This window comes from Mustela lutreola, chromosome 9, assembly GCF_030435805.1.
Source record: "Mustela lutreola isolate mMusLut2 chromosome 9, mMusLut2.pri, whole genome shotgun sequence".
In the NCBI taxonomy this organism is placed as follows: domain Eukaryota; kingdom Metazoa; phylum Chordata; class Mammalia; order Carnivora; family Mustelidae; genus Mustela; species Mustela lutreola.
In genome coordinates this window covers 25455175-25480359 of record NC_081298.1, presented here as the reverse complement: position 1 = coordinate 25480359, position 25185 = coordinate 25455175, and the positions used below count along the sequence as shown (strand labels likewise).

The 25185-nt window shown below is 48.0% G+C and overlaps 1 protein-coding gene across 5 annotated transcripts in view; it reads left to right on the top strand.

Moving 5' to 3' along the window:
• The window catches only part of DNMT3B (DNA methyltransferase 3 beta), a 41871-nt gene that overhangs the window by 3071 nt on the left and 13615 nt on the right, over positions 1-25185 (top strand). The window contains exons 2-10 of one of the 5 annotated variants that reach the window (XM_059133552.1): positions 13471-13633; positions 14583-14644; positions 16833-16940; positions 18019-18144; positions 18817-19026; positions 20198-20356; positions 22650-22757; positions 23654-23798; positions 24543-24602. In XM_059133552.1, the coding sequence (XP_058989535.1) occupies positions 13477-13633; positions 14583-14644; positions 16833-16940; positions 18019-18144; positions 18817-19026; positions 20198-20356; positions 22650-22757; positions 23654-23798; positions 24543-24602 (1135 nt within the window). In that variant the 5' untranslated portion in view covers positions 13471-13476. Of the gene's footprint in view, positions 1-3279; positions 4625-13470; positions 13634-14582; positions 14645-16832; positions 16941-18018; positions 18145-18816; positions 19027-20197; positions 20357-22649; positions 22758-23653; positions 23799-24542; positions 24603-25185 lie in introns of those variants that run through there. The other 4 variants (XM_059133550.1, XM_059133551.1, XM_059133553.1 and 1 more) reach the window with 4 other exon arrangements.

The following is a 25185-nucleotide window of genomic DNA, read 5'->3' as shown; positions in this document are numbered from 1 at the left end:
TCCTTCTGTAATTGATGGGACTGAGGTGCTGCGCAGTCCACTTGCTTCTGCACCTTGGTGGTTCGTGCTGTTCAGAAGAATACTGCACCTCCGCTGACATCCTGGGGATGCCATTCCTTCCTCCAGAAGATAGAAAGCCTACTGCAGGTGTTCACATGGACCTATCTGGCTGTGCCGGGAGGAAGTGGCCTGGTGAATGCAGAGGAGGATTGCATTTCTGGAGATGGTCCTTCCAGTCTGTGAAGTGGGTTTAAAGTCCACACCTACCCAGTGTAGTTAGGGCTAAATGGAATCCAGATCCTTTTATTTTAGTTGTTCACAAAATAGAGGGGGGGCCTAAGTGCAGTTGACCCTTTAACAATGCCGGGGTTAGGGGCACTGAGGCCCCCCCCCAACACCCTGCCCTTGAAAATCCAGTTTAACTTGACCCCCCCCCCCCGCAAACTTAATAGCCTACTGTTGACCAGAAACATTGCTGATAAGTCTTTTAACACATTTTGTATGTAACATGTATTCTATAATTTATTCTAAGAATAATCCCTAACTTTTTTTTAAAAGATTTTATTTATTTATTTGACAGAAATCACAAGTAGGCAGAGAGAGGGAGAAGCAGGCTCCCTGCTGAGCAGGACCCTGAGAACTGAGCCAAAGGCAGAGGCTTAATCCTCTGAGCCACCCAGGTGCCCCGAATAATACCTAACTTAAGTTTTTAGTATTTTTAGGCTGTGCGGTTCATCTGAGTTTTTTCAAATTGTTGGAAGTCTCCAAAATATTTTTCAATATGTTTACTGAAAAAAAAAAATCAACTTAGAAGACACCTGTAATTCAAACCTGCATTGTTCAGGGGCATCTGTATTATGAAAAGCCTGTTACCCTCTGGGTTATATTATCTGTCTGAAGCCACAAAGGGGCTTGGGCATTAGAATCAGGTCTGGATTCATACACTTACTCATTCCATTTTTATAAGTCACTGACTTCATCTCAGTTGTTCCATCTGTACAAGAGGCCAACAATGGTTGGCCAGTTGATGGGGATGTTTAAGGCAGTTGAGTTGCTATAGATAAAAAAATTCAGTAAATGTTGTATGTTATGGGGACCCCTGGCTGGCTTAGTTGGAAGAACATGTGACTCCTTTGATCTCTGGTTGTGAGTTCAAGCCCCACGTTGGGTAGAGAGATTACTTGGGGAAAAAAACAAACAAACAAACAAAACTGCACTTTTGTAGTAAATGCCCAGATAAATTGAGAAGTGGCTGTTTACTTCTTGAGGGAAACATCCTAGTTATCCAAGTTAGTATTCCTGAGTTTTTTCCCAGGGAATAAGTAAAGAATGAGGGTGGCCTGTCTAGGGAATTGAAATATTTCAGAAAATGACATTCAAAGAATGAGGCAAGTGAAAATAAAATTTACCATCTTCCAGTGCCAAGAAGAAACTAGTCATCTATAATTTCACAATCCCAAGGTAATCAGTGTTTCGCTTTCATTTTGGGGCCCGTGCATTTGCATGTGGACAGGACTGGAAGGCCTTTAATAAGAGAAGAGACCAGAACCCAAGGAGAGGACAGTGGCAAGGAAGGGTGGCACCGTGAGTTCTTAGCACCATCATCACCACTGGGGCTGCCTTGCCAAGCAGCTGGAGGATAGTTTTGGAGAACACAGGCAGAGATTCTCTAGAATCTGCCACCATTGGCTTCTGCTATTTTTTTCACCAGCTTGCCCGATGAAAGTTGCCTCTCCTTCCCCTTAAGAGATTTTCATTCATTTAAAACCTTGCAATCTATGGGCTTTGACTTAGTGCAAACCCCTGCCTGCCCTCTTAACCTTCTGTCTGCTCTAGTTTTGTGTCTCAGGATCAGACTGATTTTCTAGAAAATTGTCTTTTATTTTTTACTAAATTTTTAAAAGATTTTGTTTGAGAGAGAGAGCACAAATGGGGTGGTGGGGAGCAGAAGCAGAGGGAAAGGGAGAGGGACAAGCAGACACCTCTCTGACTGCAGATCCTGACTGGGCCTTGATCCTGTGACCCTGAGACAAGACCTGAGCTAGAAAACCCACTGAGCTACCCAGGTACCCTGAAAATTGTCCCACTGAGCTGGGAGCTTGATGTGACAATTCTGGTATCACGACCTGAGCCCAAGGTAGATGTTAACCAAGTGTTAACTAGGCATCCCTCCCTTGTTTTGTTTTTTTAAAAATTTTAAAAAAGATTTTATTTATTTATTTGATAGAGATCACAAGTAGGCAGAGAGGCAGGCAGAGAGAGGGAGAAGCACACTCCCCACTGAGCAGAGACCTATGCAGGGCTCTATCCTGGGGCCCTGGGGCCATGACCTGAGCTGAAGGCAGAGGCTTTAACCTACTGAGCCACCCAGGTGCCCCATCCTCCCTTTTCAAAAAGATAATTTTAGGGTGCCTGGGTGGCTCAGTCATGATCCCAGAGATCCAGCCCCATGGGACCTCCCTGCTCAGCGGGGAGCCTGCTTATCTCTCCCTCTGCCCCTACTCCACCACCCACAATTTCAGTTCTCTCAAATAAATAAAGTATTTAAAACATTTTTAGAGCATATGTGGTCTAGGGGAGAGGGAAGGAGATAATCTTCAAGCAGCCTCCCCCATGGATCGGGGAAGCTGATGCAGGTCTGGATCTCAGGACACTCAGATCATGACCTGAGCCAAAATCAAGACTCAACTGACTGCAGGTGCCCCTTCTTCTGTCTTTTAGGTTTTGAAGCAGCTCTTGTCCTAGAAATTCCCTTTGCAGTGGTGTCCTCATCTTGTTTTTTTTTTTTTTTTTTTTTTTTTTGGATCTTTTATCGCCCTGAAGATATTTCTGGAGTTTAGTTTTCTGTCCCATGTTTGAGTATTCTTTTTTTAATTTTTTTTTTACTGTTCTCGTTTTGATCTTCATGATTGAGAAAGACCAAAATTGTCTGAGATTTGAACTGGGGCATTGCTTTGTGGGTCCGTGACTTGGATTTACCTTTGGGCCTCCCAAAATGTGAAGGGTGTTCTCTGTTGTTGGGTCTGTCTGCTTCCCCAGAGCAGAGGGATTTTCCAGTGCCTTACCTGGGAGGTGGAGGCCTGACTTCAGGGGAAGGGGACTGGGCAGTTTTCAGGCTCAGGCAGGTGTCCTCTGTCTCAGTCTTACTGGAGGAGAGGCTGTGGCCTCTAGAACAGTCTGACCTGTTCTTCCCATCCACCCTGCAACCCCACCTTCTGAGTTTTATCAGGTCTTTTTTTTTTTTTTTTAACTTTTTTTTTCCCCTTAAATTGGACAGATCACAAGTACCAGAGGGGCAGGCAAAGAAATGGCGAAGCAAGCTCCCGGCTGAGCAGAGCGCCTGATGCAGGGATCAATCCCTGGACCCTGAGATCATGACCTGAGCTGAAGGCAGAGGCTTTAACTCACTGAACCACCCAGGCACCCATCTTTTCTAAGCAGCATTTTTTGCTGGTGAAAGTGGACATGCTTGGACTGCAGCTGGAGCAGAATCCAGTCTTCCAGCTCCTGGAGAAGGGATGATGGCTTCTTAGTTGGTGTTTTCAGCAGCTAGCAGAGCACTGATGCCCTGGCTTCCTAGCTCTGTGAATGTGTGCTCTGTGGCTTAACTAACATTGGTCTGCCTGAGTCCTGTGCCTGCAGCTCTGGAAGCCGGACCAGACATTAAAGGGCAAGCTGCAGAAGGAAGTGGTGAGAAACGGAGTGTTAACTAGGCTCGATGCCTGAATGGCCAGGTGCCGTGGCAGGTTTTCTGGCTTACGTGGGAGGCAGTGTGCCACAACTGGATGATAGGGTTTGGAAGATGCTGAGCCAGTGCACACATTTTGTGGGCATACATGGGCAAAATTTTGTCCTATTTCTTGTCCTATGCAAAAGGGTCTCTATAGTTGAAGAAAGAGCAGTGTAGGTTTTGGAGTGGACCAACCTTATTTCGTCTAACAACAACTAGCCTTTCCCCTACCATCCTCCTAAACCAGCTGGAAGCTCCATGAGCCTGGGCTGTCTGGCCTGTGTCACTCAGGATTCTCAGTGCGGAGCATGGCTTCCTGAATCCTAACAGGAATAGCTGTCTGATGCATGGGTAAGAGTGGCCTTTCCCTGGGGTGCCTGGGTGGCCCCGTTGGTTAAGGGATTGCCTTTGGCGCAGGTCTTGGTCCTAGTGTCCGGGGATTGAGTCTGCAACAGCCTACTGCTCAGTAGGGAGTTTGCTTCTCCTTCTGTCCCTCTCCCTTCTCAGGCTCTCACTCACTCTCCCACTCACTCAAAGTAAACAAAATCTTTAAAAAAAAAAAAAATCCAAAACCAAAAAGTGGCCTTTCCCAGTGTCCGGATCTGCCCTAGGATGTTGAGTGTTAAGCTGTAAGCAGAATACAGAGTGATTGCTCAGTATTAACTATGATTATCGCCATTTTCTAAGGCCACACAGCTAAGCAAGGAGTAGAATGCGGATTGATGCTGTTAAATTTTTTTGAGAAATTTGTCCCCACCTGGCTTGGACCCACAGAAGTGGCAAGATTGTACCGATGTGCTGCTGGGTTAAGACCCTCCACAGGACCTCCTTGTGCCCACTACTCTGTCTGCAGACCTGCTTCATTCATGATGGGCAGACCCAAACACATACCAGGTACTTAGAGCTGGCTTTTAAAGAAGTAGCTTCTGTGAGCTAATGGGCTTTTTCCAAAAGCTAGTTATACTGTGTAATTCCGTTATTTTATAAATCTCATGTTTATTTTATATATATATGTTAAGATTATTTTTATTTATTTGAGAGAGTGAGTACACGAGTGTGGGAGAGAAGCAGGCTCCCTGCTGAGGAGGGAGATGGACATAGGGCTCAGTCTCAGGACCCTGGGATCATGACCTGATCTGAAGGCAGATGCTTAACCAGCTGAGCCACCCAGGTGCCCCAGTTTATTTCTTGTGATGAGGACTTCAGGTCTGCTGTCCACAGCTTCCAAATACATAATGCTTTAGTCACCGTGCTGTACATTATCTCACAGGACTGGATGTATAACTGGGAGTTTGTACCTTTTCACCATCTTCACCCATCTCTCCTACTTGCTATCCCATAGCTTTTCTTTGTATTGTGAAAATTTTGTCTTTTTATTTTTTTTTTATTTTTTATTTTTTTTTTAAGATTTTATTTATTTATTTGACAGAGAGAAATCACAAGCAGACGGAGAGGCAGGCAGAGAGAGAGGAAGGGAAGCAGGCTCCCTGCTGAGCAGAGAGCCCGATGCGGGACTCGATCCCAGGACCCCGAGATCACGACCTGAGCCGAAGACAGCGGCTTAACCCACTGAGCCACCCAGGCGCCCTGTCTTTTTATTTTTAAGATTTTATTTATTTGTTTGACAGAGATCACAAATAGGCAGAGAGGGCAGGCAGAGAGAGAGGAGGAAGCAGGTTCCCTGTTGAGCAGTGAGCCCTATGCTGGCCTCCATCCCAGGACCCGGGGATCATGACCCGAGCTGAAGGCAGAGGCTTTAACCCACTGAGCCACCCAGGTGCCCTTGTCTTTCTTTTTAATCGCTACACCCAACGTGGGGCTCAAACTCCGCAACCCTGAGATCAAGAGCTGTGTGTTCTGCCTGAGCCAGCCAGGTGCCTCTGCTCCAATTTTGTCTTTTAAAATACATACAAGGACTTACTGATTATTGTAGAGAGGGTGATACAAGTCCTTCCGTGTTGAATCAGTTAGAATTGTTGTGTAAATTTATTTGCATGGAGAGTTAGGCTCCCTAGAAAAATCTGGGGCCAGAAGAGGGAAATAGAAAATGAGAATATGTGCCAACTAAGGGATTTTTAAAGTTTTTATTAGCTTTGTTTCTATACTTTTTTTTTTTTTAAGATTTTATTTATTTGACAGATCACAAGTAGGCAGAGAGGCAGGCAGAGAGAGAGAGGGTGAAGCAGGCTCCCCGCTGAGCAGAGAGCATGATGTGGGGCTCAATCCTAGGACCCTCAGGGGCTGTTGGGTAGCTCAGTGGGTTAAAGCCTCTGCCTTCCGCTCAGGTCATGAACCTGGGGTCTGGCATCGAGCCCTGCGTTGGGCGCTCTGCTCAGCGGGGAGCCTGCTTCCTCCTCTCTCTCTGCCTGTCTCTCTGCCTACTTGTGATCTCTCTCTCTCTCAAATAAATAAATAAAATCTTAAAAAAAAAAAAATCCTAGGATCCTCAGATCATGACCTGAGTCAAAGGCAGAGGCTTTCACCTGCCGAGCACCCAGGTGCCCTCCAACTAAGGGATTTTCAAGACCTCTAAGGAGACGCATGAAATGTAAGGTTAGCAGGCCAGCCTGGGACATATGAGTGCTACAGTGACTAAAGGGGAAGGCAAGGGATAAATCCCAAAAAGAGAAGTAAGCCCAGAAACATTCTACATTCACATGGGAACTTTTTAAAGGAAATGGGGTTGGGACATACGTGTCACTACAGGTGTTTAAGTTAATTTTCTTTTTTTTTTTTTAAAGGTTGGTTGATTTATTTGAGAGTGCACCCCAGTGAGAGCTAGATCTCAGGAGTAGGGGGAGGAGCAGAGGAAGAGGGAGAAGCAGATGACTCATGGAGCAGGGTCAGGAGCAGGGACCCTCACCCCTGGGGATGCAGACTCTTGCATGACAGAGCCACCCAGGGGCCCCAGGTGTTTGGCTTTCTTCATAGGGAAATATACTACCATATATAAGTAATTTTATTTAAAAGATTTATTCATTTATTAGAGCATGAGCAGGGTCAGAGGCAGAGGGCAGAGGTAGACTCCCCACTGAGTGAGGAGCCTTATGCCAGACTTGATCTCAGGACCCTGGGCTTAACGGACTGAGCCACCCAGGTGCCACTGTAAGTCACTTCAGAGTGACAGAACTTGAATGGCTGTTTTCAAAGGAAGAAATGTTTCTAGGACAGCATCTGACTGTAAAAGTAGCACAGGCATATATTGTAGTTCACTCATAAGCTACCTTTCTGAGAGCCCTGACTTTTAAAAGTTCCAGAAAGAAACGCTGGGGGAACATGGCTTAATTCATATGTTAACATTAACAACTGAGATTGTGTTATTGTCCAGACTTCACTTGGCATAGCTTCATCTCCTAGTTGGTACCTCGTGCCATTGTCTCTCACTAGCTTCGCGGTATACTTGTATGGGATTTAGCCGGTTGCCTTTGCCAGTGCTGTGTTTGCAGATTTTGCCATGATAAATAGGACTGCCGTGACCATCCTTGCACATAGGTCTTGGTGAGAGCTTTGGCCTGGGTCGATGGCTAGCAGTAGTAGCAGCCTATGTGACAGGATACGGACATGTGGCATTTTGCCATCTTAAAGGCTGCATCTCTGTCCCCACTGCCTTTGGGTGCAGACAGTTGAGATTTAAGGCTTTGGCTGTGACAACAGGAGTAGCCTACTGTGAGGGGCAGCACCAAGGCGGGAATTTTAAAGAATACTGGTCTTGTCTTCCATTAACCCCCTAAGGGAGAGGGCACAGGGCTCTCTGGCTCCAGCCTTCTAAGGGACACATGGCCACAGGGGTGGGTATGGTATCTCTGAATCCTCAGCTGCTTATGCTGCCCCACCCATGATTGAGTCAGCGGTGGTTTCCTCTGCACATTTGCACATCACTCCAAGTTTCCCGGAGAACCATAGGGGAAGGGGGCTGAGTGCATTAGTTTATAGGGCAAAAAGCTTGATTGTAAACTCCCATTTAAGTTGCTATGTCTTGTCAGATCTTTAATGTATATTCCTAGTTTTTTCTGTTAAGATTTTATTTTTCAGGAATCTGTGCCTAAAATAGGGCTCAACCCCGAGATCAAAGAGTTGCAGCTGAGCCAGCCAGGCACCCCGGTTTTTCTTTCTCTGTGAATTAGCTAAAGGGTGCTTTTATCCAATCCACTGCAGAACATGTAGGTGTTCTGTTAGCTTAATGTTAATAGGAGCAATGCTATAAGGATCAGGTTCCTATGGCTAGTATTTTATGCGTGTCTGATTTGACCCGAGTGGATCAGTTGTTTTGGTAATTTCTGATCATTATACCAAGGCCCAGTTTCTACTGTACAGCGACAGCGGTGCAAGCAGCCATGGCCTGGAGGCACTGAGCAATCCACATTCCCTTTTGAATCACCCACGATGAAGGGATGCTTCCCTTGGTGAGGCAGAGCTGGGAAATCTGGCAAGATGGCACACGAAAACGTGGACGCCCCAGCTTCTCAGGGTTGTGTCCTCTCCTGTGGGATTCCTAACGCCAGCCACCCAGGGAATTAGGTGGGGTCATTTCATTTCACAAATGGTTAGGACTGGGTTTTGAGAAAGACATTGAAGGCATTTTCACTCCAGCTTGTCTGTAAATCTGGCTATTCCCGGAGTTGAGCAAAGATTCCTAAAGATGAGGCAAAGGCCCCGAACTCTGGGAACCTCTTCCCTGCCACCAGCTAGGTGGGCAGCCTCTCTCCAGCCCCCTTAACCTTTTGTGTTTACTGTTTTCCACTTCCTGGGTTACCCTCCTTTCTCTCTTTACCTGGGTGAAGTGTCCCTCCCCAGGCTTCACTATAATACTGTACTTAGCATATTAGTTTTGAAATGTCTTTAAGGTCTGGCTCCTGGGTTAGGCCTAAATCTCCATGACTTAGTCGTCCTGCAAGCCTGGGCAAGGAGCTGCCCATTTGCTTTCTCTCAGGCTTCACTCTACTTAGCTGCAAAATGGGGAATCCTGAGCGTAAGCTCTGGCCTTGCATGAGATGCATAGTAATTGCTCAATCACAACTATTTCAGAATCTTGGACAATGGAACAGACCTGAGTGGTTGGGGTGGGGAGGATTCGGTAGCCTAGGTGTCCCTCCCACAGGCTGTAGAGAAGGACTTTCTTGTTTTTTATTTTTTTAAGTTTTTATTTATTTATTTGACAGACACAGCAAGAGAGGGAACACAAACTGGGGGAGTGGTAGAGGGAGAAACCGGTTTCCTGCTGAGCAAGAAGCCTGATGTGGGGCTCGAACCCTGGACCCTGGAATCCTGACCTGAGCCACCCAGGTGCCCCTAGAAGGACTTTTTAAAATAGGGGTGGTGGGAATATCTTTCAACCTCTTATTCTACTGCACTAAACCTCTATGCCCTGGGGGACTCAGGGTGGGGCTGGGATGACCATGTGGCCCCCTTTACCCACTTCCCCATCATGCCAACCATTCCCCCTTCCTGTATTGTGCATTTAATTAATGCAATTACCATTTACAAGGTGCTGCTGGTGCCCGCTTGGAGGAAATGAATGACCTCACTTCTCCGCTTTATAGCTGCATTGGGGTGAGAGGGTCGAGTCCCTGGGCCTCCTCCCTGAGTCTAATTGGGGGTGCCACCCATCCTTCTGTCTGCCACATTGCATTTGGACACGTCTGACCTGGTTCAGTTGGGACACAGGCACCCTGCACTAATGAGGCAGTGCCTTGCAGGGAGAACCTCACGGGTGAGCCCACCCCACACTGCTGCATTCCCCTAAATCCTGTGCTTGACCCTAGCCTCTGGGAAAGGGTCAGAGTTCACCTCGCATCACGAGGTTAGACCATAACCTCTGGGGAAGGTAAACACCCAGCTGTTTGGTCCTGTCCCTCAGTCCTGAAGTTCTTGTAGCCCCTGGGATGGGTGATGCATTGTTCTTTTTTTTGTTTGTTTGTTTTTAAGATTTTATTTATTTGACAGATCACAAATAGGCAAAGAAGCAGGCAGAGAGAGAGGAGGAAGCAGGCTCCCCGCTGAGCAGAGAGCCCGATGTGGGGCTCGATCCCAGGACCCTGGGATTACGACCTGAGCCAAAGGCAGAGGCTTTAACCCACTGAGCCACCCAGGCGCCCCGATGCATTGTTCTTAACTAGAAATCGCGGCTGCCTTGTCTCGAGTACAGCAGTTACACCATGTGCCCTGGACTGCCTAGGCATGAGTCTTGGCACTGCCACCCTATTGGGCAGCTTCATTAATTCATCTGAGCCTGTTGAAAGCAGATTGATAATAGGACCTGCTTCAGGATCGGGCGCGGGTTAAGAGTGGTTTGTACTGTGTGGAGTGAATGGTAGGGACCTGGGAACTATTAATGGCCATGGGTTGGGGAGGCACAGTTCTTAAGCTAGCACAGCGATGACCACTCTGGAAAAATCCCTCTGGAAGGTGCTGCCTCTTTTCAGGGAGGTAACCAAGGCTGCTTAGCCTCCAGTGCTGAAAGATCACACTAGAGAAAGCAGTTGGCCTGTCTTGGGGTCTGTGTTATCCAGGGAGTGATGGGAAGAGGTGAGGGTGATTGCTGTCCACCATCACATACAGATTTCTGGTGCTAATTTTCTCCTGTTGCCAGGAGTATGTAAGTTGATGTGTTCTTAACTTTTTCGGGATTTGAACACTTGAGGAAGCCACATTGCACAGTTTATGCATCTGTAAAACAGGGACCACATGTTCTGCATTTCAAGATAAGTGAGTTAATACAGGTAAAGCATAGAAGTGTTGCATATAGAATAGTAAACACTGAAAAAAATTACTATATCATTAGGCAAGAGGGTTTGTGTAACTATGTGGTTTTTTTTTTTAAAGATTTTGTTTATTTATTTGACAGAGATCGATCCCAAGTAGACAGAGAGAGGTGGAAGCAGGCTCCAAGGGGAGCCTGATGTGGGGCTCGATCCCAGGACCCCAGGATCATGACCTGAGCTGAAGGCAGAGGCTTTTACCCACTGAGCCACCCAGGCACCCTTAACTGTGGTTATTAATTTTGGAGGAGTGTTTTGGGAGGAGCCTTCCTGACTTTGACCATGTGGTTTTAAAGTCTGAGTAACCAGGAGGTGTATGGCACGGTGGGGAGGGCTTCCAGGCAGAGGAGGGCAGCAGCAGCCCATGCTAGGAGGCGGCTTTATTCATCCTCTGTGTAGAGAGTGGTCCAGGTAGAAGGGTCAGGGTGGGAGAGGAACTGCACTGCGTATCAGTGGGCTCAGGCTCCAGACAGAGGTGTTGCAGGAAGGCTGCAAGGGAAGCTACTGTCTGTGCAAACCCCAGGGGATGAAGGCTACAGAGAAGGAATTTGTGTGAACTCCTACGATCAAATTATACAATTTGAAGGTGGTTATTTTTGCTGCCCAGGTAGCCCATGACACTTAGAGTTGGCTGGTTTCATTGCCTGAATCTTCCTCCAGTGCCCATGGGTGCAGTTCCTAGAGGTAGGAGATTTTTCGTGAATGTTGACCTCTGGCTTTGGGAAGGAGCTCTGCTCACAGGTCTGTCTGGTAGACCGCGGAGGAGCTGGCACTGCTGAGGCCCTGGGGTAAGGCCTGAGGTAGTTAATCATTGTCTACTCTGGGCTGCAGGCTCCTCCTGGGCCTGTCTAGGAGGGAGGCTCCTGACTGACAAAGTTAAGGGCTGTCTGAGAGAATCCTGGGCCCTGGAGGAGTGGAAAGTAATGGCCCTCCATTTCAGCCTCTGACCTGCTTGCTATCAGCTTCTGAGGAGAAACCCTGGCTTGCCTGTTCTTCCCTTAAGCTTTTGGGGGGACCCTTGGAATCCTGCACAGTGACCCACCCTCCCACCCTGTGTTAGGCCACCAGGGTTACTTAGTTCACTGGTTTGCCCTGGGGCAGGACACTGGGAATTAATTATTACTTTGAAGCAGTTTTCCTGGGATTTTGGCTGCTTGGCCTCACAGGATCTGGCCATAGGTCAGCCAGTCTGTTCTTTTGGGTCAGGGCTTGGCCAGTGAAAGGGGCTGAGAAGCAGCCGATTGGGCTAGGTCAGGTATTCCTCTTTTCCCTGGGGCTGGTGAGATTCCTTTACATGTATTGAGAGAGAACAGATCAGGAAGTGTGAGCCTGCACACCCTGGGCCATGTGAGGGAAAAGACCACACTGGGCTATGGATAAGAATGCATTTAGAACCAGCACAGTGCTCTTTCAACTTGCATATAATCACACAGGGATCTTTTGGAAATGTTGGGGTTGACATAGATCTAGGGCCATGCCTGAGGTTTTGTAGCTCTTAACCATCTCCCAGGTTGGTCCCTGGGTCTTCTGGGAAATAGGGCAGAAGTCTAACAGCCCCACTACCAGGCCTGGGTGAGGGACAGGTGCAGAGGATGGAATTGGGACCCCAGGTGACATCGTATATCCACTTGGGGGCGCAGCAGTGCAATTCAGACAGAGCCCCCACATCGCCCCCTGGTGGACGTGGTGCTATACCACCTGGCAGTCTGCGACCCTGTAGCCTTGACGATTCTTCTAGAAGGTACCCTGGGTCGGTAGTGCGGATCATCTGGTACTGTGTGGTGAGTCCCAAGATGGGGTGTAGGGCTGGGAGTGCTCAGTGCTGATAAGTAGCTCTTCACTGGGAGAGCTTTTTGTCCGGAACAGTAGGGTGCGGTGCCAAGTAGCTCTGGAGCAGTTTGGGGGAAACTAAGGGATGAGAATCTGGGGGCCTTACCCAGTACCTAGGCTCCTTTTTTACCTTGGCCTCACCTCTTGGATGTGAATTCTTGACCTGGGAGATTAACCTGGTATGTCTGTCAGTTTTCTTTTTCTATAAAATGCGCCTACGATCACATTTTGAGGAGGAATAAATGAAAGGTGCAGGTTCTTGCAGCCAACAAATGTTGCAGGCCAGGTCAAAGGTCACAGGGCCCTTGAACCCATCAGTGAAGACCTGGCCTGACCTGGTGGTCTTAGCCTAATAGCCTGGAGATGATGCAGTTACCAGGAGGGGCAGCAGTGGCGAGATGACAGCCCAGAGGTGGGGCGAGGCTGGAGCAGGTAGGGAAGCATTCCCCTTGTTAACTGCCCCAGTCTTTTGCCTGTGTTCCTCCATCCTTTCCCTTCTTGGGAACTTGGGACTCTGAGCCTCAGCTGGTGAGGGAGGAGGGGAGTGAGCGACAGGCCAGCAGACCAATGGGCCCCTGAGGTTGGGGTGGGGCGGGGCTTGTGCTGCCATGGAGAGGAGAGAAGCTGTTCTGTGGGGGAGGAGGGGGCGGGTGGGAAGAGGACCTGGAGATTGAGGGGAAAGGAGAGAGCAAACAAAGGGGTCAGGAGGGAAAATAATGCACTGGCTTCCTGAGGCCCTGCGGAGGCTGGGCAGGGAGAGGGGGCCAGGGGTAAAGGGGACCAAGGCTGGCGGCAGGCAGACCGGGGCAGGCGGGTCCTAAATGGCATTGTTTGAAGTGGCCGGCTAATTGCACAGAACAGCCTAAGCCTCAGACCACAGCCCAGCCCCCTCCTCTGTCCTGGGTGCTGGTATCTGAGCCTTCGGGCCGCCTGGCCACATGGAACCAAGTCCTGAGCCTCCGAGTTTGGTGAGGGGGGCAGGTTCTGGGGGGCAGTCTGGGTGGGGTCCTTGGGCAGGAGTATCACCCGGAGAAGATGTCAAGGGGCCTCTGTTGGCCTGAAGACCTAGAGCCACTGGCTGGAGGTTTGGGGTGTGCTGCCCCCTTGTGCCCTTGCTTCCCTGCTACCCTGCCCATTCTGGCCCTCCTGCAGGAAACAATGAAGGGAGACACCAGACAACTCAACAGAGAGGAGGACGCCAGCGGGAGGGAAGACTCCATCATCACTAATGGGGGCTGCAGCGACCAGTCTTCTGACTCCAAGGATGCGCCCTCACCCCCCATCCTGGAGGCTATCAGCACCCCGGAGATAAGAGGTGGCCGGGCCAGTGGGGAGGAGGGGTGTGGGACAGGCACTGCAGAGAGCGGCTGGACATGAGTCTCTGAGTGGGCTCAGGGCAGGTTGTGGGGAGAGGGTCTGGTCTCTGAGATGCTCCACCACCTCCTGGGAAAGGAAGCCCACTTCTCATCCCTGCCCTTGGGTCCTTCCCTGCCCCCCCCAACCTGTCCATACTTCAGCTGGGTCACTGGGGAGGTAACCCCAAGGTGATGATGACCCCCGTCTTTTCCCAGCCGTGGCTGGGGTGCTCGCAGCATAGGTTGGGATCTTTGGCCCTTTTGCAGTGGGACCCTTCTCCCACAATCTGGGACCCAGATTGTGATTATGTGGGTAGATGACACTCGGGAGGGTCTGAGACTTGTTTCCTTTCCCCGCCTTCCCTTCCCCACCCCTCCCCTGCATAGTTCAGGATCACATCACCTGGGGTCCTCCCCACTGAGATTTTCTGACCCAGCTGTTTCAGAAAACCTTGTATTGTCCCATCTGCTGTTGAAATCCCCTGGAGCTGTGCTGTCCAATAGAAGTTTCTGTGTGAGGGTGAAAGTGTTCTGTTTTCTGCATTGTTCACTATAATAGCTGCTAACCACATGTGAGCACTTGAAATGTGACTGATACGCCAGGCACTCGATTGTTCATTAATTGTAGTTTGGTGGCCACAGATCTGGAAGGAATTTGATGCCTTCCCTCACGAGTACCTCCAGTATGGTTTTCGATCATATTATGTGCCTGGCTCTGTGCCCTGTTGCTTTATGAATACATTTGACTGGTCCACAGATCCTGAGGGGCTAGGAGTTAACCCCTGAGGATGCCAGTGGGTTTAAGAGTGGAGACACCAGGGACAGCACTGCAGGTCAGCAAGATGTTGCCTGTTCCCCAGCTTGGGAGCTTGCCCCTTTCTCCAAACAGACTCTGGTTCTTTATTCCAGGTCGCAGATCAAGCTCTCGGCTGTCAAAGAGGGAGGTCTCCAGTCTGCTAAGTTATACTCAGGTATGCGTTTTACTTGTTCTTTCTCCAGGGTTCCAGGGGAATTCCCCTTGAGCTTGCATTAAATGGGAACTTGGAGGCTCCACCAAACTTGAACCCAATATATTTGTTAAATGGTGAAATTCCAGCACTCCAGAGCACACAGAGGCCTTCGAACAACCTCATGAATGATGGCAATTTTTGTTAAGTGCCAAGTCTTTTTTAAAATCATAAATATTTATTTTACTGAATTACATTTTTTTTTCAATAACTGCTTATTGAGCATATTTTTTGAAATTCTCTTCTCAGTGGATGATTAGTTATATTAATAAATTTCTAATGTAGTAAACCATTCCTTTTTTCCTGGAGTGAGCCCAACTTGGTTGTGGTGTTTTGTTAATTTTTTTAAAGATTTTGCTTATTTATTTGAGGGAGAGACCGTGAGAGCATGAGAGGGGAGAAGGTCAGAGAGAGAAACTCCCCATGGAGCAGGGATCCTGATATGGGACTCCATCCCAGGACTCTGGGATCATGACTTGAGTGATGAAGGTAGTCACTTAACCCACTGAGCTACCCAGACTCCCAGTTATGGTGTGTTTTGAATTTGATTTACTTCAGCATCTTCATGAATAAAATGGGTGTATGATTTTATCAGAATATATTTGTGTCTGGTTTTGATAATCAGGGTTATGTGGCCTCATGGAAGTTTGTGTTTTTTCCTAAGATGGAAAGAACTTGCCAGGCATCTTGTAGGGGATTTTAAACAATCGTTGCAAGATCTTTGAATACTTGCCGCAGAGCTTCTAGTGTTGAGTTTTTTTCCAAGTTGTGGTTTTTCATAATTTTTTTTTTTCACCCTCACACAGAAAAAGATTTCATTTATTTGACAGAGACAGTGAGAGAGGGAATACAAGCCGGGGCAGTGGGAGAGAGAGAAGCAGGCTCCCCACCAAGCAGGGAGCCTGACAGACTTGATCCCAGGACCCTGGGACTGTGACCTGAGCTGAAGGCAGAGGCTTAATGACTGAGCCATCCAGGCGCCCCATCATGTTTATTTATTCCTGACGTCATTTCTGCCTCCTGTGTTCTTATTAATCATAGTAGAGTTTTTTCACTTGGGTTATTGATTTTTTTTTTTTTTTTTTTTTTTTGAAGAACCAGTGTCACGCGCTGCGGACAGAGTTAGGGACAAATAAAAATTCACATTTGCACAGCTTCTGTTTTGCTGGAGAGCAATCAGTGGGGACACAGATGGGTAGGGGAAGAGCTGTGGATATTTGGGACCATGTGGTCCAGACAGCCATCTGAGTTCGGGTGCACTGTTACCAGTAGTGGGAATGGAACCTCCCGTCTGAGCATCCTCTGAGCCTGGCCTTGGGTGAGGCTTGCATCTTCCATTCTCATTATCACTCTGTTGTGCTACAAGGGAATTACTGTTCGAGTTTTAAAGAGGAATGGACTCAGTCAAGGCCACAAGATGGGCAAGTGAGAAATCCAGTTCTTAACTCAGGATCTGGGCCCGAGACTGCTCACAAGCTGTCCGGTTTTTGTGCCCAGGTTTGGGTTTTGCTCTGGGAATGGGACACGCATTAGGGGTTCTTCATGACTTGACACAGAATTGGTGCCCTTTCTTCTTGGTCGTGGTATCAGGAAACATCTCTCTTGAACCTCCGATTTCTTTTTAATTTTTTTAAAAAATATTTTATTTATTTATTTGACAGAGATTACAAGTAGGCAGAGAGGCAGTCAGAGGAGGAAGCAGGCTCCCCGCTGAGTAGAGAGCCCGATGTGGGGCTCAATCCCAGGATCCTGGGATCATGACCTGAGCAGAAGGCAGAGGCTCTAACCCACTGAGCCACCCAGGTGCCCCGAACCTCCGATTTCTTGCAGATACTTAGTTGTGCAGGCTGACCAGCTCTCCCTGCGGGGCGCAGCCGAATCTCTCCCGGGGGGAGGGGTGGGACAGGAGTCCTGATGACGCATATTGCTTTCATACCCTATCTTGGGATTTTACTGGGATTTTATTTTTCTGTCATGTCTTGAGTTAGTGATCCCCATGGCAAGCCCTTGTAAAGTATTTTTTGAACAAATACTTTGAGGTCAAGTACTTTGAGGTCACTTGGGTCAAAATGATGGACTCTTCATTCTCACACTGTTTCAGTTATGTGACCTTTTAATGACCTTTACAATTCCTAATGCTTCATTTCTAAAGGATCTGACAGGTGACGGAGATGGCGAGGGGGAAGATGGAGATGGCTCTGACACCCCGGTGATGCCCAAACTCTATCGAGAAACCAGGACGCGGTCTGAGAGCCCAGCTGTAAGTCGCCTGCCCCTCCGCCCTTCTGTAGGCCTGAGTGGAAGAAACCTGTCTTGATCCTCCTTTCTCCTTGGAGGTTTAGAAATTGGAAAATGACCGCAAGGTTTGCGAACTATCTTTGTAAAGGCTTGCTTTCACAGGGCAGGTTTTCAGCTCTTTGGGCACTTCTGGCTTTAAGTGCCCGAGAAAGACAGTTTGTAGCTGGATGGCTCAACCAGTGATTGCCTTTGAGAGTTCTTTCTGCAAGTAGATTCTGTGACTTACAGTGTGAGGCCTAGAAAGGCAGTCCTTGCTAATGACAGTGGGAGTGGGGGGCTCACTTGGTGAGCACTGTAGGTCTAGTTTATAATCTCACCCAACATGCAATGTATGTCATGCTCTTCTTACAGACTAGAAGATTCCAGTAACTTACCAAAGTTAAACAGTAATTCTTTTTAAGAATCTTTGAAATTTTATTTTGGGATTGGTTGATTGGTTTTAGAGAGAGAATGAGCATACAGGGTGGGGGACAGAGGGTGCCAGAATCCTGAAGCAGACTGACTCCCTGTTGAATGTGGAGCCCAGTGTGGGGCTTAATCCCAGGACCCTAAGATCATGACCTGAGTGGAAAAATGAGAGTCAGCCGTTAACCGCCTGAGCCCAGGTGCCCCATGAACAGTCATTGTCATGTGTAGGATTTGAATAGAGATGTTGCAGGTTCATGTTCAAGGGCTTTCCTCTTGATGTTCCAGGACCTTCCTGAAGAAGGCAACAAATTATTCCAACGCTTTTGGGGGAAAGTGTTTGGTTTGGATTTTAGTCTTCATTGAGTCTGCAGTTGCCTGCTGTCTTGGTTGGGCAGCCTGGGATCTGCCGCGAGCTGCTGGCAGGCCTGGGGACACCCGACCCCCCTCTCCCACTAATGGGAGTTTCAGGGAAGGGGGGAATGTGGCCAGTCAAACTCTTCCCTAACTTAACCACCTTGTTGCACTTCTGTTGATGTGAGGTGACCTTTCCAGTCGGGTCCTCTTGGCCCCCTGCCCAGAACTCCATGCCTTTAGTCACCAGCGGCCTCGTGCTTATCCTCTCTTGCTTCCAGGTCCGAACTCGAAATAACACCAGTGTCTCCAGCCGGGAGCGGCCCCGGCCCTCCCCACGTTCCACCCGAGGCCGGCAGGGCCGCAATCACGTGGATGAGTCCCCCGTGGAGTTTTCAGCTACCAGGGTTGGTTCCCCCAGATAACCCCCGTCTCTTTAAGGGGAAGATCTGCCTCTCACTGGGCCACCCAGAGTGGCTGGTGTGTAACCTACATCCATTCTCCACTCTTACAACCTTTTCAGGGTCTTACCTTTCCTTTCTTTCCTGGTTGCTGGGTAAGCTTCTCTTAAGCCCGATGACTTTTCTTCTGGCCTGATCTGGATGGAACTCGGGTGGCAATGTGCAAATTCCCCTACTGACCGGGTTCTTGCTCCTCCTCTGGAATGAGCTTGAAACTCCTTACTCCAGAACTGTTTTGTCTCCCTGGTATCATCTTTGACTGTCTTGAGGCAACCCCAGTGGTTACTGCAATTCTCCACTCCTGGTTCAAGGCTGGGCACACAGTAAGCATTTGAGGAAACCAGCGGCCCTCTCTCAGCTTGGCTCCCAGAGGCTCTCGGCATCCCTCATCATCATTCTGCCTTTGTCCTTGATTCTGTCTCTCTCTTGAAGGAGGTTTTTTCCCACCACTTGAGGAGTAATGGTTCCTGGGAAACTGTCCTTGGTGGTCTCTGTTCCCTTCATCTTACATCTTATCTTCACTGTTTCTGCTCATTTGGGAAGCAACTGGGGTTCCACTGATCTCTGGTCACCTACCTGGTTTGCTGTGGCCCAAGTTTCGTGTCCTTCTGTCCACAGTCCCTGAGGAGGCGGACAGTATCCTTGGCAGGCACACCGTGGCCGTCCCCAGCCAGCCCCTACCTCACCATTGACCTCACGGATGATGACGTCGTGCCCCAGAGCAGCAGTACCCCCTACGCCCGCCTGGCCCAGGACAGTCAGCAGGATGGCCCTGAGTCCCCACAGGTGGACCTGGAGGCTAGAGATGCTGACAGCGCTGAGTATCAGGTACCACAAGGATGGGCTAAATAATAGGAAAGAACACGCTTACCCATAGGCGTTATTCCTACCTTTTTCGGGGGGGGAGGGCTCACATCTGTTGTAATACTTGAATTTCTTTAGCCTGCAGATTTTCCATATGCAGTGTCTACTTCCTTTATCCTGCTGTTCTGCCAGTAGTAATTCAAGCACCTGATGAATCAATTTCTGATTGTCCCATATTTGTACCATCAAATACATGTGCCTTGTTTGTATATGTAACATGTGGTGTGATTCTGTTCATGTTTTATGTACAGTTGTAGCCTAGTTACTTTGTTAGGAGCTGGAGTCCCCTCTCTCAGGTCTGTGGTCCCCTGTATTCTGTAATCCGTCTTGTGTATTGTCCATGATTAGCTGGTGGGCGGGGTTCACTCCACGGCCGGGTTCATACCGAGTGTGGACACCTGTTGCAGAGAAGTCTTGTTTCCTATGTTTATCAGATTGTAGGTCTGTTTGAGTAACTTTTTTCTCATGGGCATTTCACATTTCATGGTTAAGCTTTTTGTGTGCAAGTGTCTACAATTTGCTTTTTAATGGCTTTGGAATAGCCTGTTAAACCCTCGGTGGAAAAACCCAGGTGATTGTCATGACTTAACTCTAGTCTTACTTTCCTGTGTTTTGAGTTGACATCTTTGATTTCCAAATATGATTCCCAAATATGATAAAGTTGACAACTTTAATTCCCAAATTTTTTTTTTTTTTTAAAGATTTTATTTATTTATTTGAGACAGAAATCAAAGTAAACAGAGAGGCAGGCAGAGAGAGAGGGGAAGCAGGCTCCCCGCTGAGCAGAGAGCCCGATGCGGGGCTCGATCCCACGACCCTGGGATCATGACCTGAGCCGAAGGCAGAGGCTTCAACCCACTGAGCCACCCAGGTGCCCCTAATTCCCAAATTAAAGGTGAAATTTCACAAATTCTAATAAATCCCACATTCCTGTCAAAAAATCAAACTGACCCCTTACATATATATTCAAGGCGTTCTCTCTCCTATTTCTTACTTTTTCAAAGTAATGCTCCAAGTTGGCCAAGGGGCAGTGGCCTTTGGGGTTAGTGAGGTGGGAAAGATTTTTTCCTTGGCCCAGGTGATCTGTCTCATTGGGATTCCTTCATGTGTTTTTGTTTTTTTTTTTTTTTTCCAGGATGGGAAGGAGTTCGGGATAGGGGATCTAGTGTGGGGAAAGATCAAGGGCTTCTCCTGGTGGCCTGCCATGGTGGTGTCCTGGAAGGCCACTTCCAAGCGCCAGGCCATGTCCGGCATGCGGTGGGTCCAGTGGTTTGGTGATGGCAAGTTCTCTGAGGTGAGTTGGGCCAGGCAGGCTCTCATGGGCCACAGACCCATTTCCTTAGTTTCCTTTATTTCCTTGTATACTTGACTTTTTTTAAGATGCGTGTCTTGTGACTGTTTATTCAGATGGGTGAGACTCTTTGACTCTTTGTGTCTAGGAAGGACAAAAATTTCCTGTTAACTGACATAAAAGACATATAGGTTCTCTTGCACCCAGAGCTTAGTCTGTCTACACTTTACAAGAGCTGGAAAGTATTCTGAAGCCACTTGTGCTCTGTTGGTTTTTATTTATTTCTCAGGGCAGAGTCCCCAGGATGGATTCCTGGGCAGACACTCAAAGATTCTCTTTGGGAAAAGCCTGGAAGAGACAGGAAGGTGATCTGTTCTGAGAGGTGTTGGGAGGGGCATGGGAGGAGAGGCGGACCTAGGGGCATGGAAGACAACTGATTTTAGGGTTTATTGATTATTGGTATTAAGCTTTTTTCTTCTTTAAAGATTTATTTATTTGGGGGGGGAATGTGGGGGTTGGGGACAAGAGCGGAGCACAAAACGGGACCATGGCTTAATCTCATGACTCTTGAGATCATGATCTGAGCCGAAACCAAGAGTCAGATGTGTAACCAACCACACCACTTAGGTGTCCTAAACTTTGTAGTTTTTTTGTTTGTTTGTTTTTGTTAAACATTTTAAGTTCCTTCTTGATGAAAGTCTGTGGGTAAGAGCTTTGTTTGTTGGACATGAATCTGGCAGTTCCTTAAACCTTGTCAAAGGCACATTCTGAGATCTTGGGTTGTGATGAGAACAGCGCCGGCAATACTTAGCCTGTGATGATGGTCTCTTCGAAATGTTAGTCCCACCTTCATATCCAAAGGTTTGAGGAACAGTAGCAAGCTGGGTTGGGATGGAGGCAGATGTGGAAATAGAGAACCATCCCAGTACATCTGTGGGATTCAGGAACCTCAAATTGAGGTTCTTTTTCCACCATGATTTGGATTTGCTGTAAACACACTGACACTCCCAGAGGGCATGGAGTCTTGCCTGGCAGGTAGAATGCATGTGGATACTTTTCCTGGCCAGCAGAGGGAGCAGGATGACAAATGTCTTGGGCCTTTGCTCTCCCTGAAGCATCTAACTGCAGGGATGTGGGCCATGAGTTCTGTGAAATGGAGAGAGACATGGATTGTTCGTAATTGCTTTGGCCCAATGAGACCTATATTGAGCTTTGCAAGACAGGGTCTGATGCTAATAGGATGACTTGTGTGGCTGCTAGCATAATAGCACAGGATTGCCACACAGGTCCTGGTGCTTGGGCTATTGTCCTAGAGTAGTTTAGCGCTTAGAACAGCACCTGCATTTCTATGTACCTCGCTGATTCCTAGGTTCTTTTCCTTTTTTAAAATGGTTTTATTTATTTATTTGACAGACAGAGATCACAAGCAGGCAGAGAGGCAGGCGTGTAGAGGGGAATAAGCAGACTCCCCGCTGAGCAGAGAGTCCAATGCAGGGCTTGATCCCAGGACTCTGAGATTGTGACCTGAGCCAAAGGCAGCGGCTTAACCCACTGAGCCACCCAGGCACCCCTGATCCCTAGGTTCTTATAAATGGTGGCAATAGCCCGTTGTGGGAGGTCAAGGTGAGAGATGTAAAAAAAAAAACAAAACAGAGGTTGGCATGAGAATAAGCAAGCCCTCAGGGGAGTGATAGGTCACATGGCTTTCAGGGCTGATTAGTGTCCCTGAACACCAGTTTCGTCTTGTCCTATCTGCAACCTAACCTGTTTGTGCACAGTTGGGTATGAACCTTGTGGACTAGGGATATTTAGCCCCAGTGGAAGGCACATAGCAACAAATCACAGTAACTAAAAACTGCTCACTCTGTGCCAGCAGTGTTCTCAAAATATGTGTATTAAATCAATTGTGTTAATAAAAGCCTACATCACAGCTGTTTATCGTGCTCTGGAAGGAAGGAAGAACACGTGCAAAGGCACCAATGTCGGGCCATCCATGGTTAATGTCAAGACTGAGAGGGGCCTTTATCAACAACCCTGTGGGTCCGTGGATCTTAGAATATATACAAATAAAGGACACGTTTGATCATATCCCTTGGGAGAATCCTACTTTCTCCCACTTGGGAGTGTCATGTTCGCCATGCTTCTGGCTATAGGGTATGTTAAAGGCTGTGCTCCTGTTTGTTTTCTGCTTTTCTTTCTAGTCTATAGCTTGATCTGCAGGAATAAAGCTGGGAGAGACACAGGACACTTCAGACCCAGGCTGTACATGGGTATTGATGATGGCTTTCTTTTCTAGGTGTCTGCAGATAAGCTAGTGGCCCTGGGGCTGTTCAGTCAGCACTTCAACCTGGCGACCTTCAATAAGCTGGTCTCTTACAGGAAGGCCATGTACCATGCATTGGAGGTAACATGGGTAGTGGGTGATGAGGGCCTGACCCTGAGAACAGAGGTAAAGTGAGAGACTTCTAGAAAGCCACCTCAGGCCCCAGTGTGCCCAGTGGTAGCGGGGGGCAGAGCCACCAAGGAGAAAGTGTATGTAAACATGACAGGAGCCCATTGACTAGGAAGGAAAGGAAGGGATTTGAGACTTCCCGTGAGTTCCCAGCACTACCCCCAGCTTCCATGCCTGCTGACGGAGGGAAGAGGAACCCTCTGGGGCAGGAGACAATATTCCTATCTCTGAATAAGCTTTTCCAGGGCCTCAAAGCCTCCTTCCTTTGAGTGGTGTGGTTTGAGGTCAAGACTAGAGAGCAGCTGAGGCCAGCTGCTTCCTCTCCTTGACCTCAGGCCTGTCATTCACTCCCTCTGCCTTGATTTGGAAATGTAATGGTCCGTGGCCTTGGTCCAGCATTCATGAGCCTGTCTCTATGGTTAATTAGACATGTAAAACTTTGGTGTCTCTGAAATAGGACTTAATACTTGAGGCCTCCTCAGCTTCATTAGTTGGGGAAATAAAACCAGAAATCTGAAACTTCTCAGAGATGGTGAGACATGCTGGCTGGTACTTCTCCCCTATTGTTGATCTTCTGACCTTTGAGAGGGAACTGAGCACTCACAGCCCTATGGGGAAGAGATCATGTTTGGTATCTACATGGAGAGACTTAATTCCCCCTCCATGGCCTCCTGCCTGTCTCCCTAAACAGGCCCCTCCTCCCTGTCACATACCACAGCTCAGGACAGCTGCTGGGCTATGAAAGGGACCAGTGTGAAGAGGAATGCAGGCCTCCGCTGGGGGAGTCCCTGGGTTTGGCCTGGCTAGGACCCACCCCCCTGTTCATCAGATCCTCTTTATCTCCGCAGAAAGCCAGGGTGCGGGCTGGCAAAACTTTCCCCAGCAATCCTGGAGACTCCTTGGAGGATCAGCTGAAGCCCATGTTAGAGTGGGCCCATGGGGGCTTTAAACCCACTGGGATCGAGGGCCTCAAACCAAACAACAAGCAACCAGGTGGGACTGGGTCCCTGGGCAGCACCCACTGTCTGCTGCTGGTGGGGACCCTCCTGGGAGATGCAGGCATCCCCTGCTGCCACCTACCCTCCTGTCAGCCCTAGGCGTCTTGTCACTCTGAACCCCCGGGAAGCTGGGAAAGCAAATAGCCCAGCCTTTTTCAGCTTCCCTAGTCACTTTTTTCCTGCTGAAGGTCAGGTACACGTAATTAGGTTGAATCTGCTCTGAAAACTTGAGTAAACAGAAGGCCAAGATGGAATCTTCATTGGTGCTTTTTAAAAAAATTTTAAGATTTTATTTATTTATCCAACAGAGATCATGAGTAGGCAGAGAGGCAGGCAGAGAGAGAGAGAAGCAGGCTCCCTGCCAAGCATAGAGCCCGATGTGGGGCCTGATCCCAGGACCCTGAGACCATGACCTGAGCTAAAGGCAGAGGCCAACCTACTGAGCCACCCAGGCACCCTGATGTTTTTTTTTTTTTTAAAGGAAAAATTAGTAAGCTGTGTTCACTGGAGAAAACATGGAAGTGTTAACCCGTCCCCCCACTCCCCAACCCCGTAAGCCATCTCCATTCAGAAAGAGGTATCTCCCATCCTAAGGGTTTGACCAGTACCATATTTCCTCTAATGAAAGAAGTCACTCCAGATATCCCAGATGCCCGAAATCCAGAATTTGTCTTAAAAATCCATACATTTAACATAGTATTTTCTGTTTTGTTTTGTTTCCCTCCCCCCAACATATAAGTGGTTAATAAATCGAAGGTGCGTCGTGCAGGCAGTGGGAACTTAGAATCAAGAAAATACGGTATTCCCTTCCCATATTTTGACTATGCACTGTTTTCTCTGTACTTTTCTTTCGATTTCTTGAATATACAGTGGTCACTGGGAAAGAATCCAATCTGTTAAGTCAACCTGAGCCCTCACCCACCCCTTCACTCCCAACCCTCCTCACAGCTGCCCTCCAGGTTAACATTGGGTGTGCACACCTTCCAGCTTTTTCTGTACACTAGTTGGATTCCTGCTTTCCCTTTGTTTTGCAATTCTAATAGTGTATGCACTGTCAAATGTAATTTTGTCACTAAAGTGTCTTTAAGATCTCTAATGTCTACATGATTTCCTTTAACCATGTTCCTCATAGGTGGTATTTATAGACTAAATGAAAATGAAATGGGAACTTAAAGAAATACATACACCGTGGCCACATAATAGACTTTTTTGTCTAGTAACAACATTGCAAAAAGTACCAAGAAAGGGTGAAATTAATATAAATCTAGTATTCCCAGCATTTTATTATTTCTAACAATCTGTACAAAAGTTAGAGTTGGAAGTTAAAATTTATAGAGCAGTTTTCAAAATCTATTATTTTGAGGCCTTAGGGATCGCTTAGT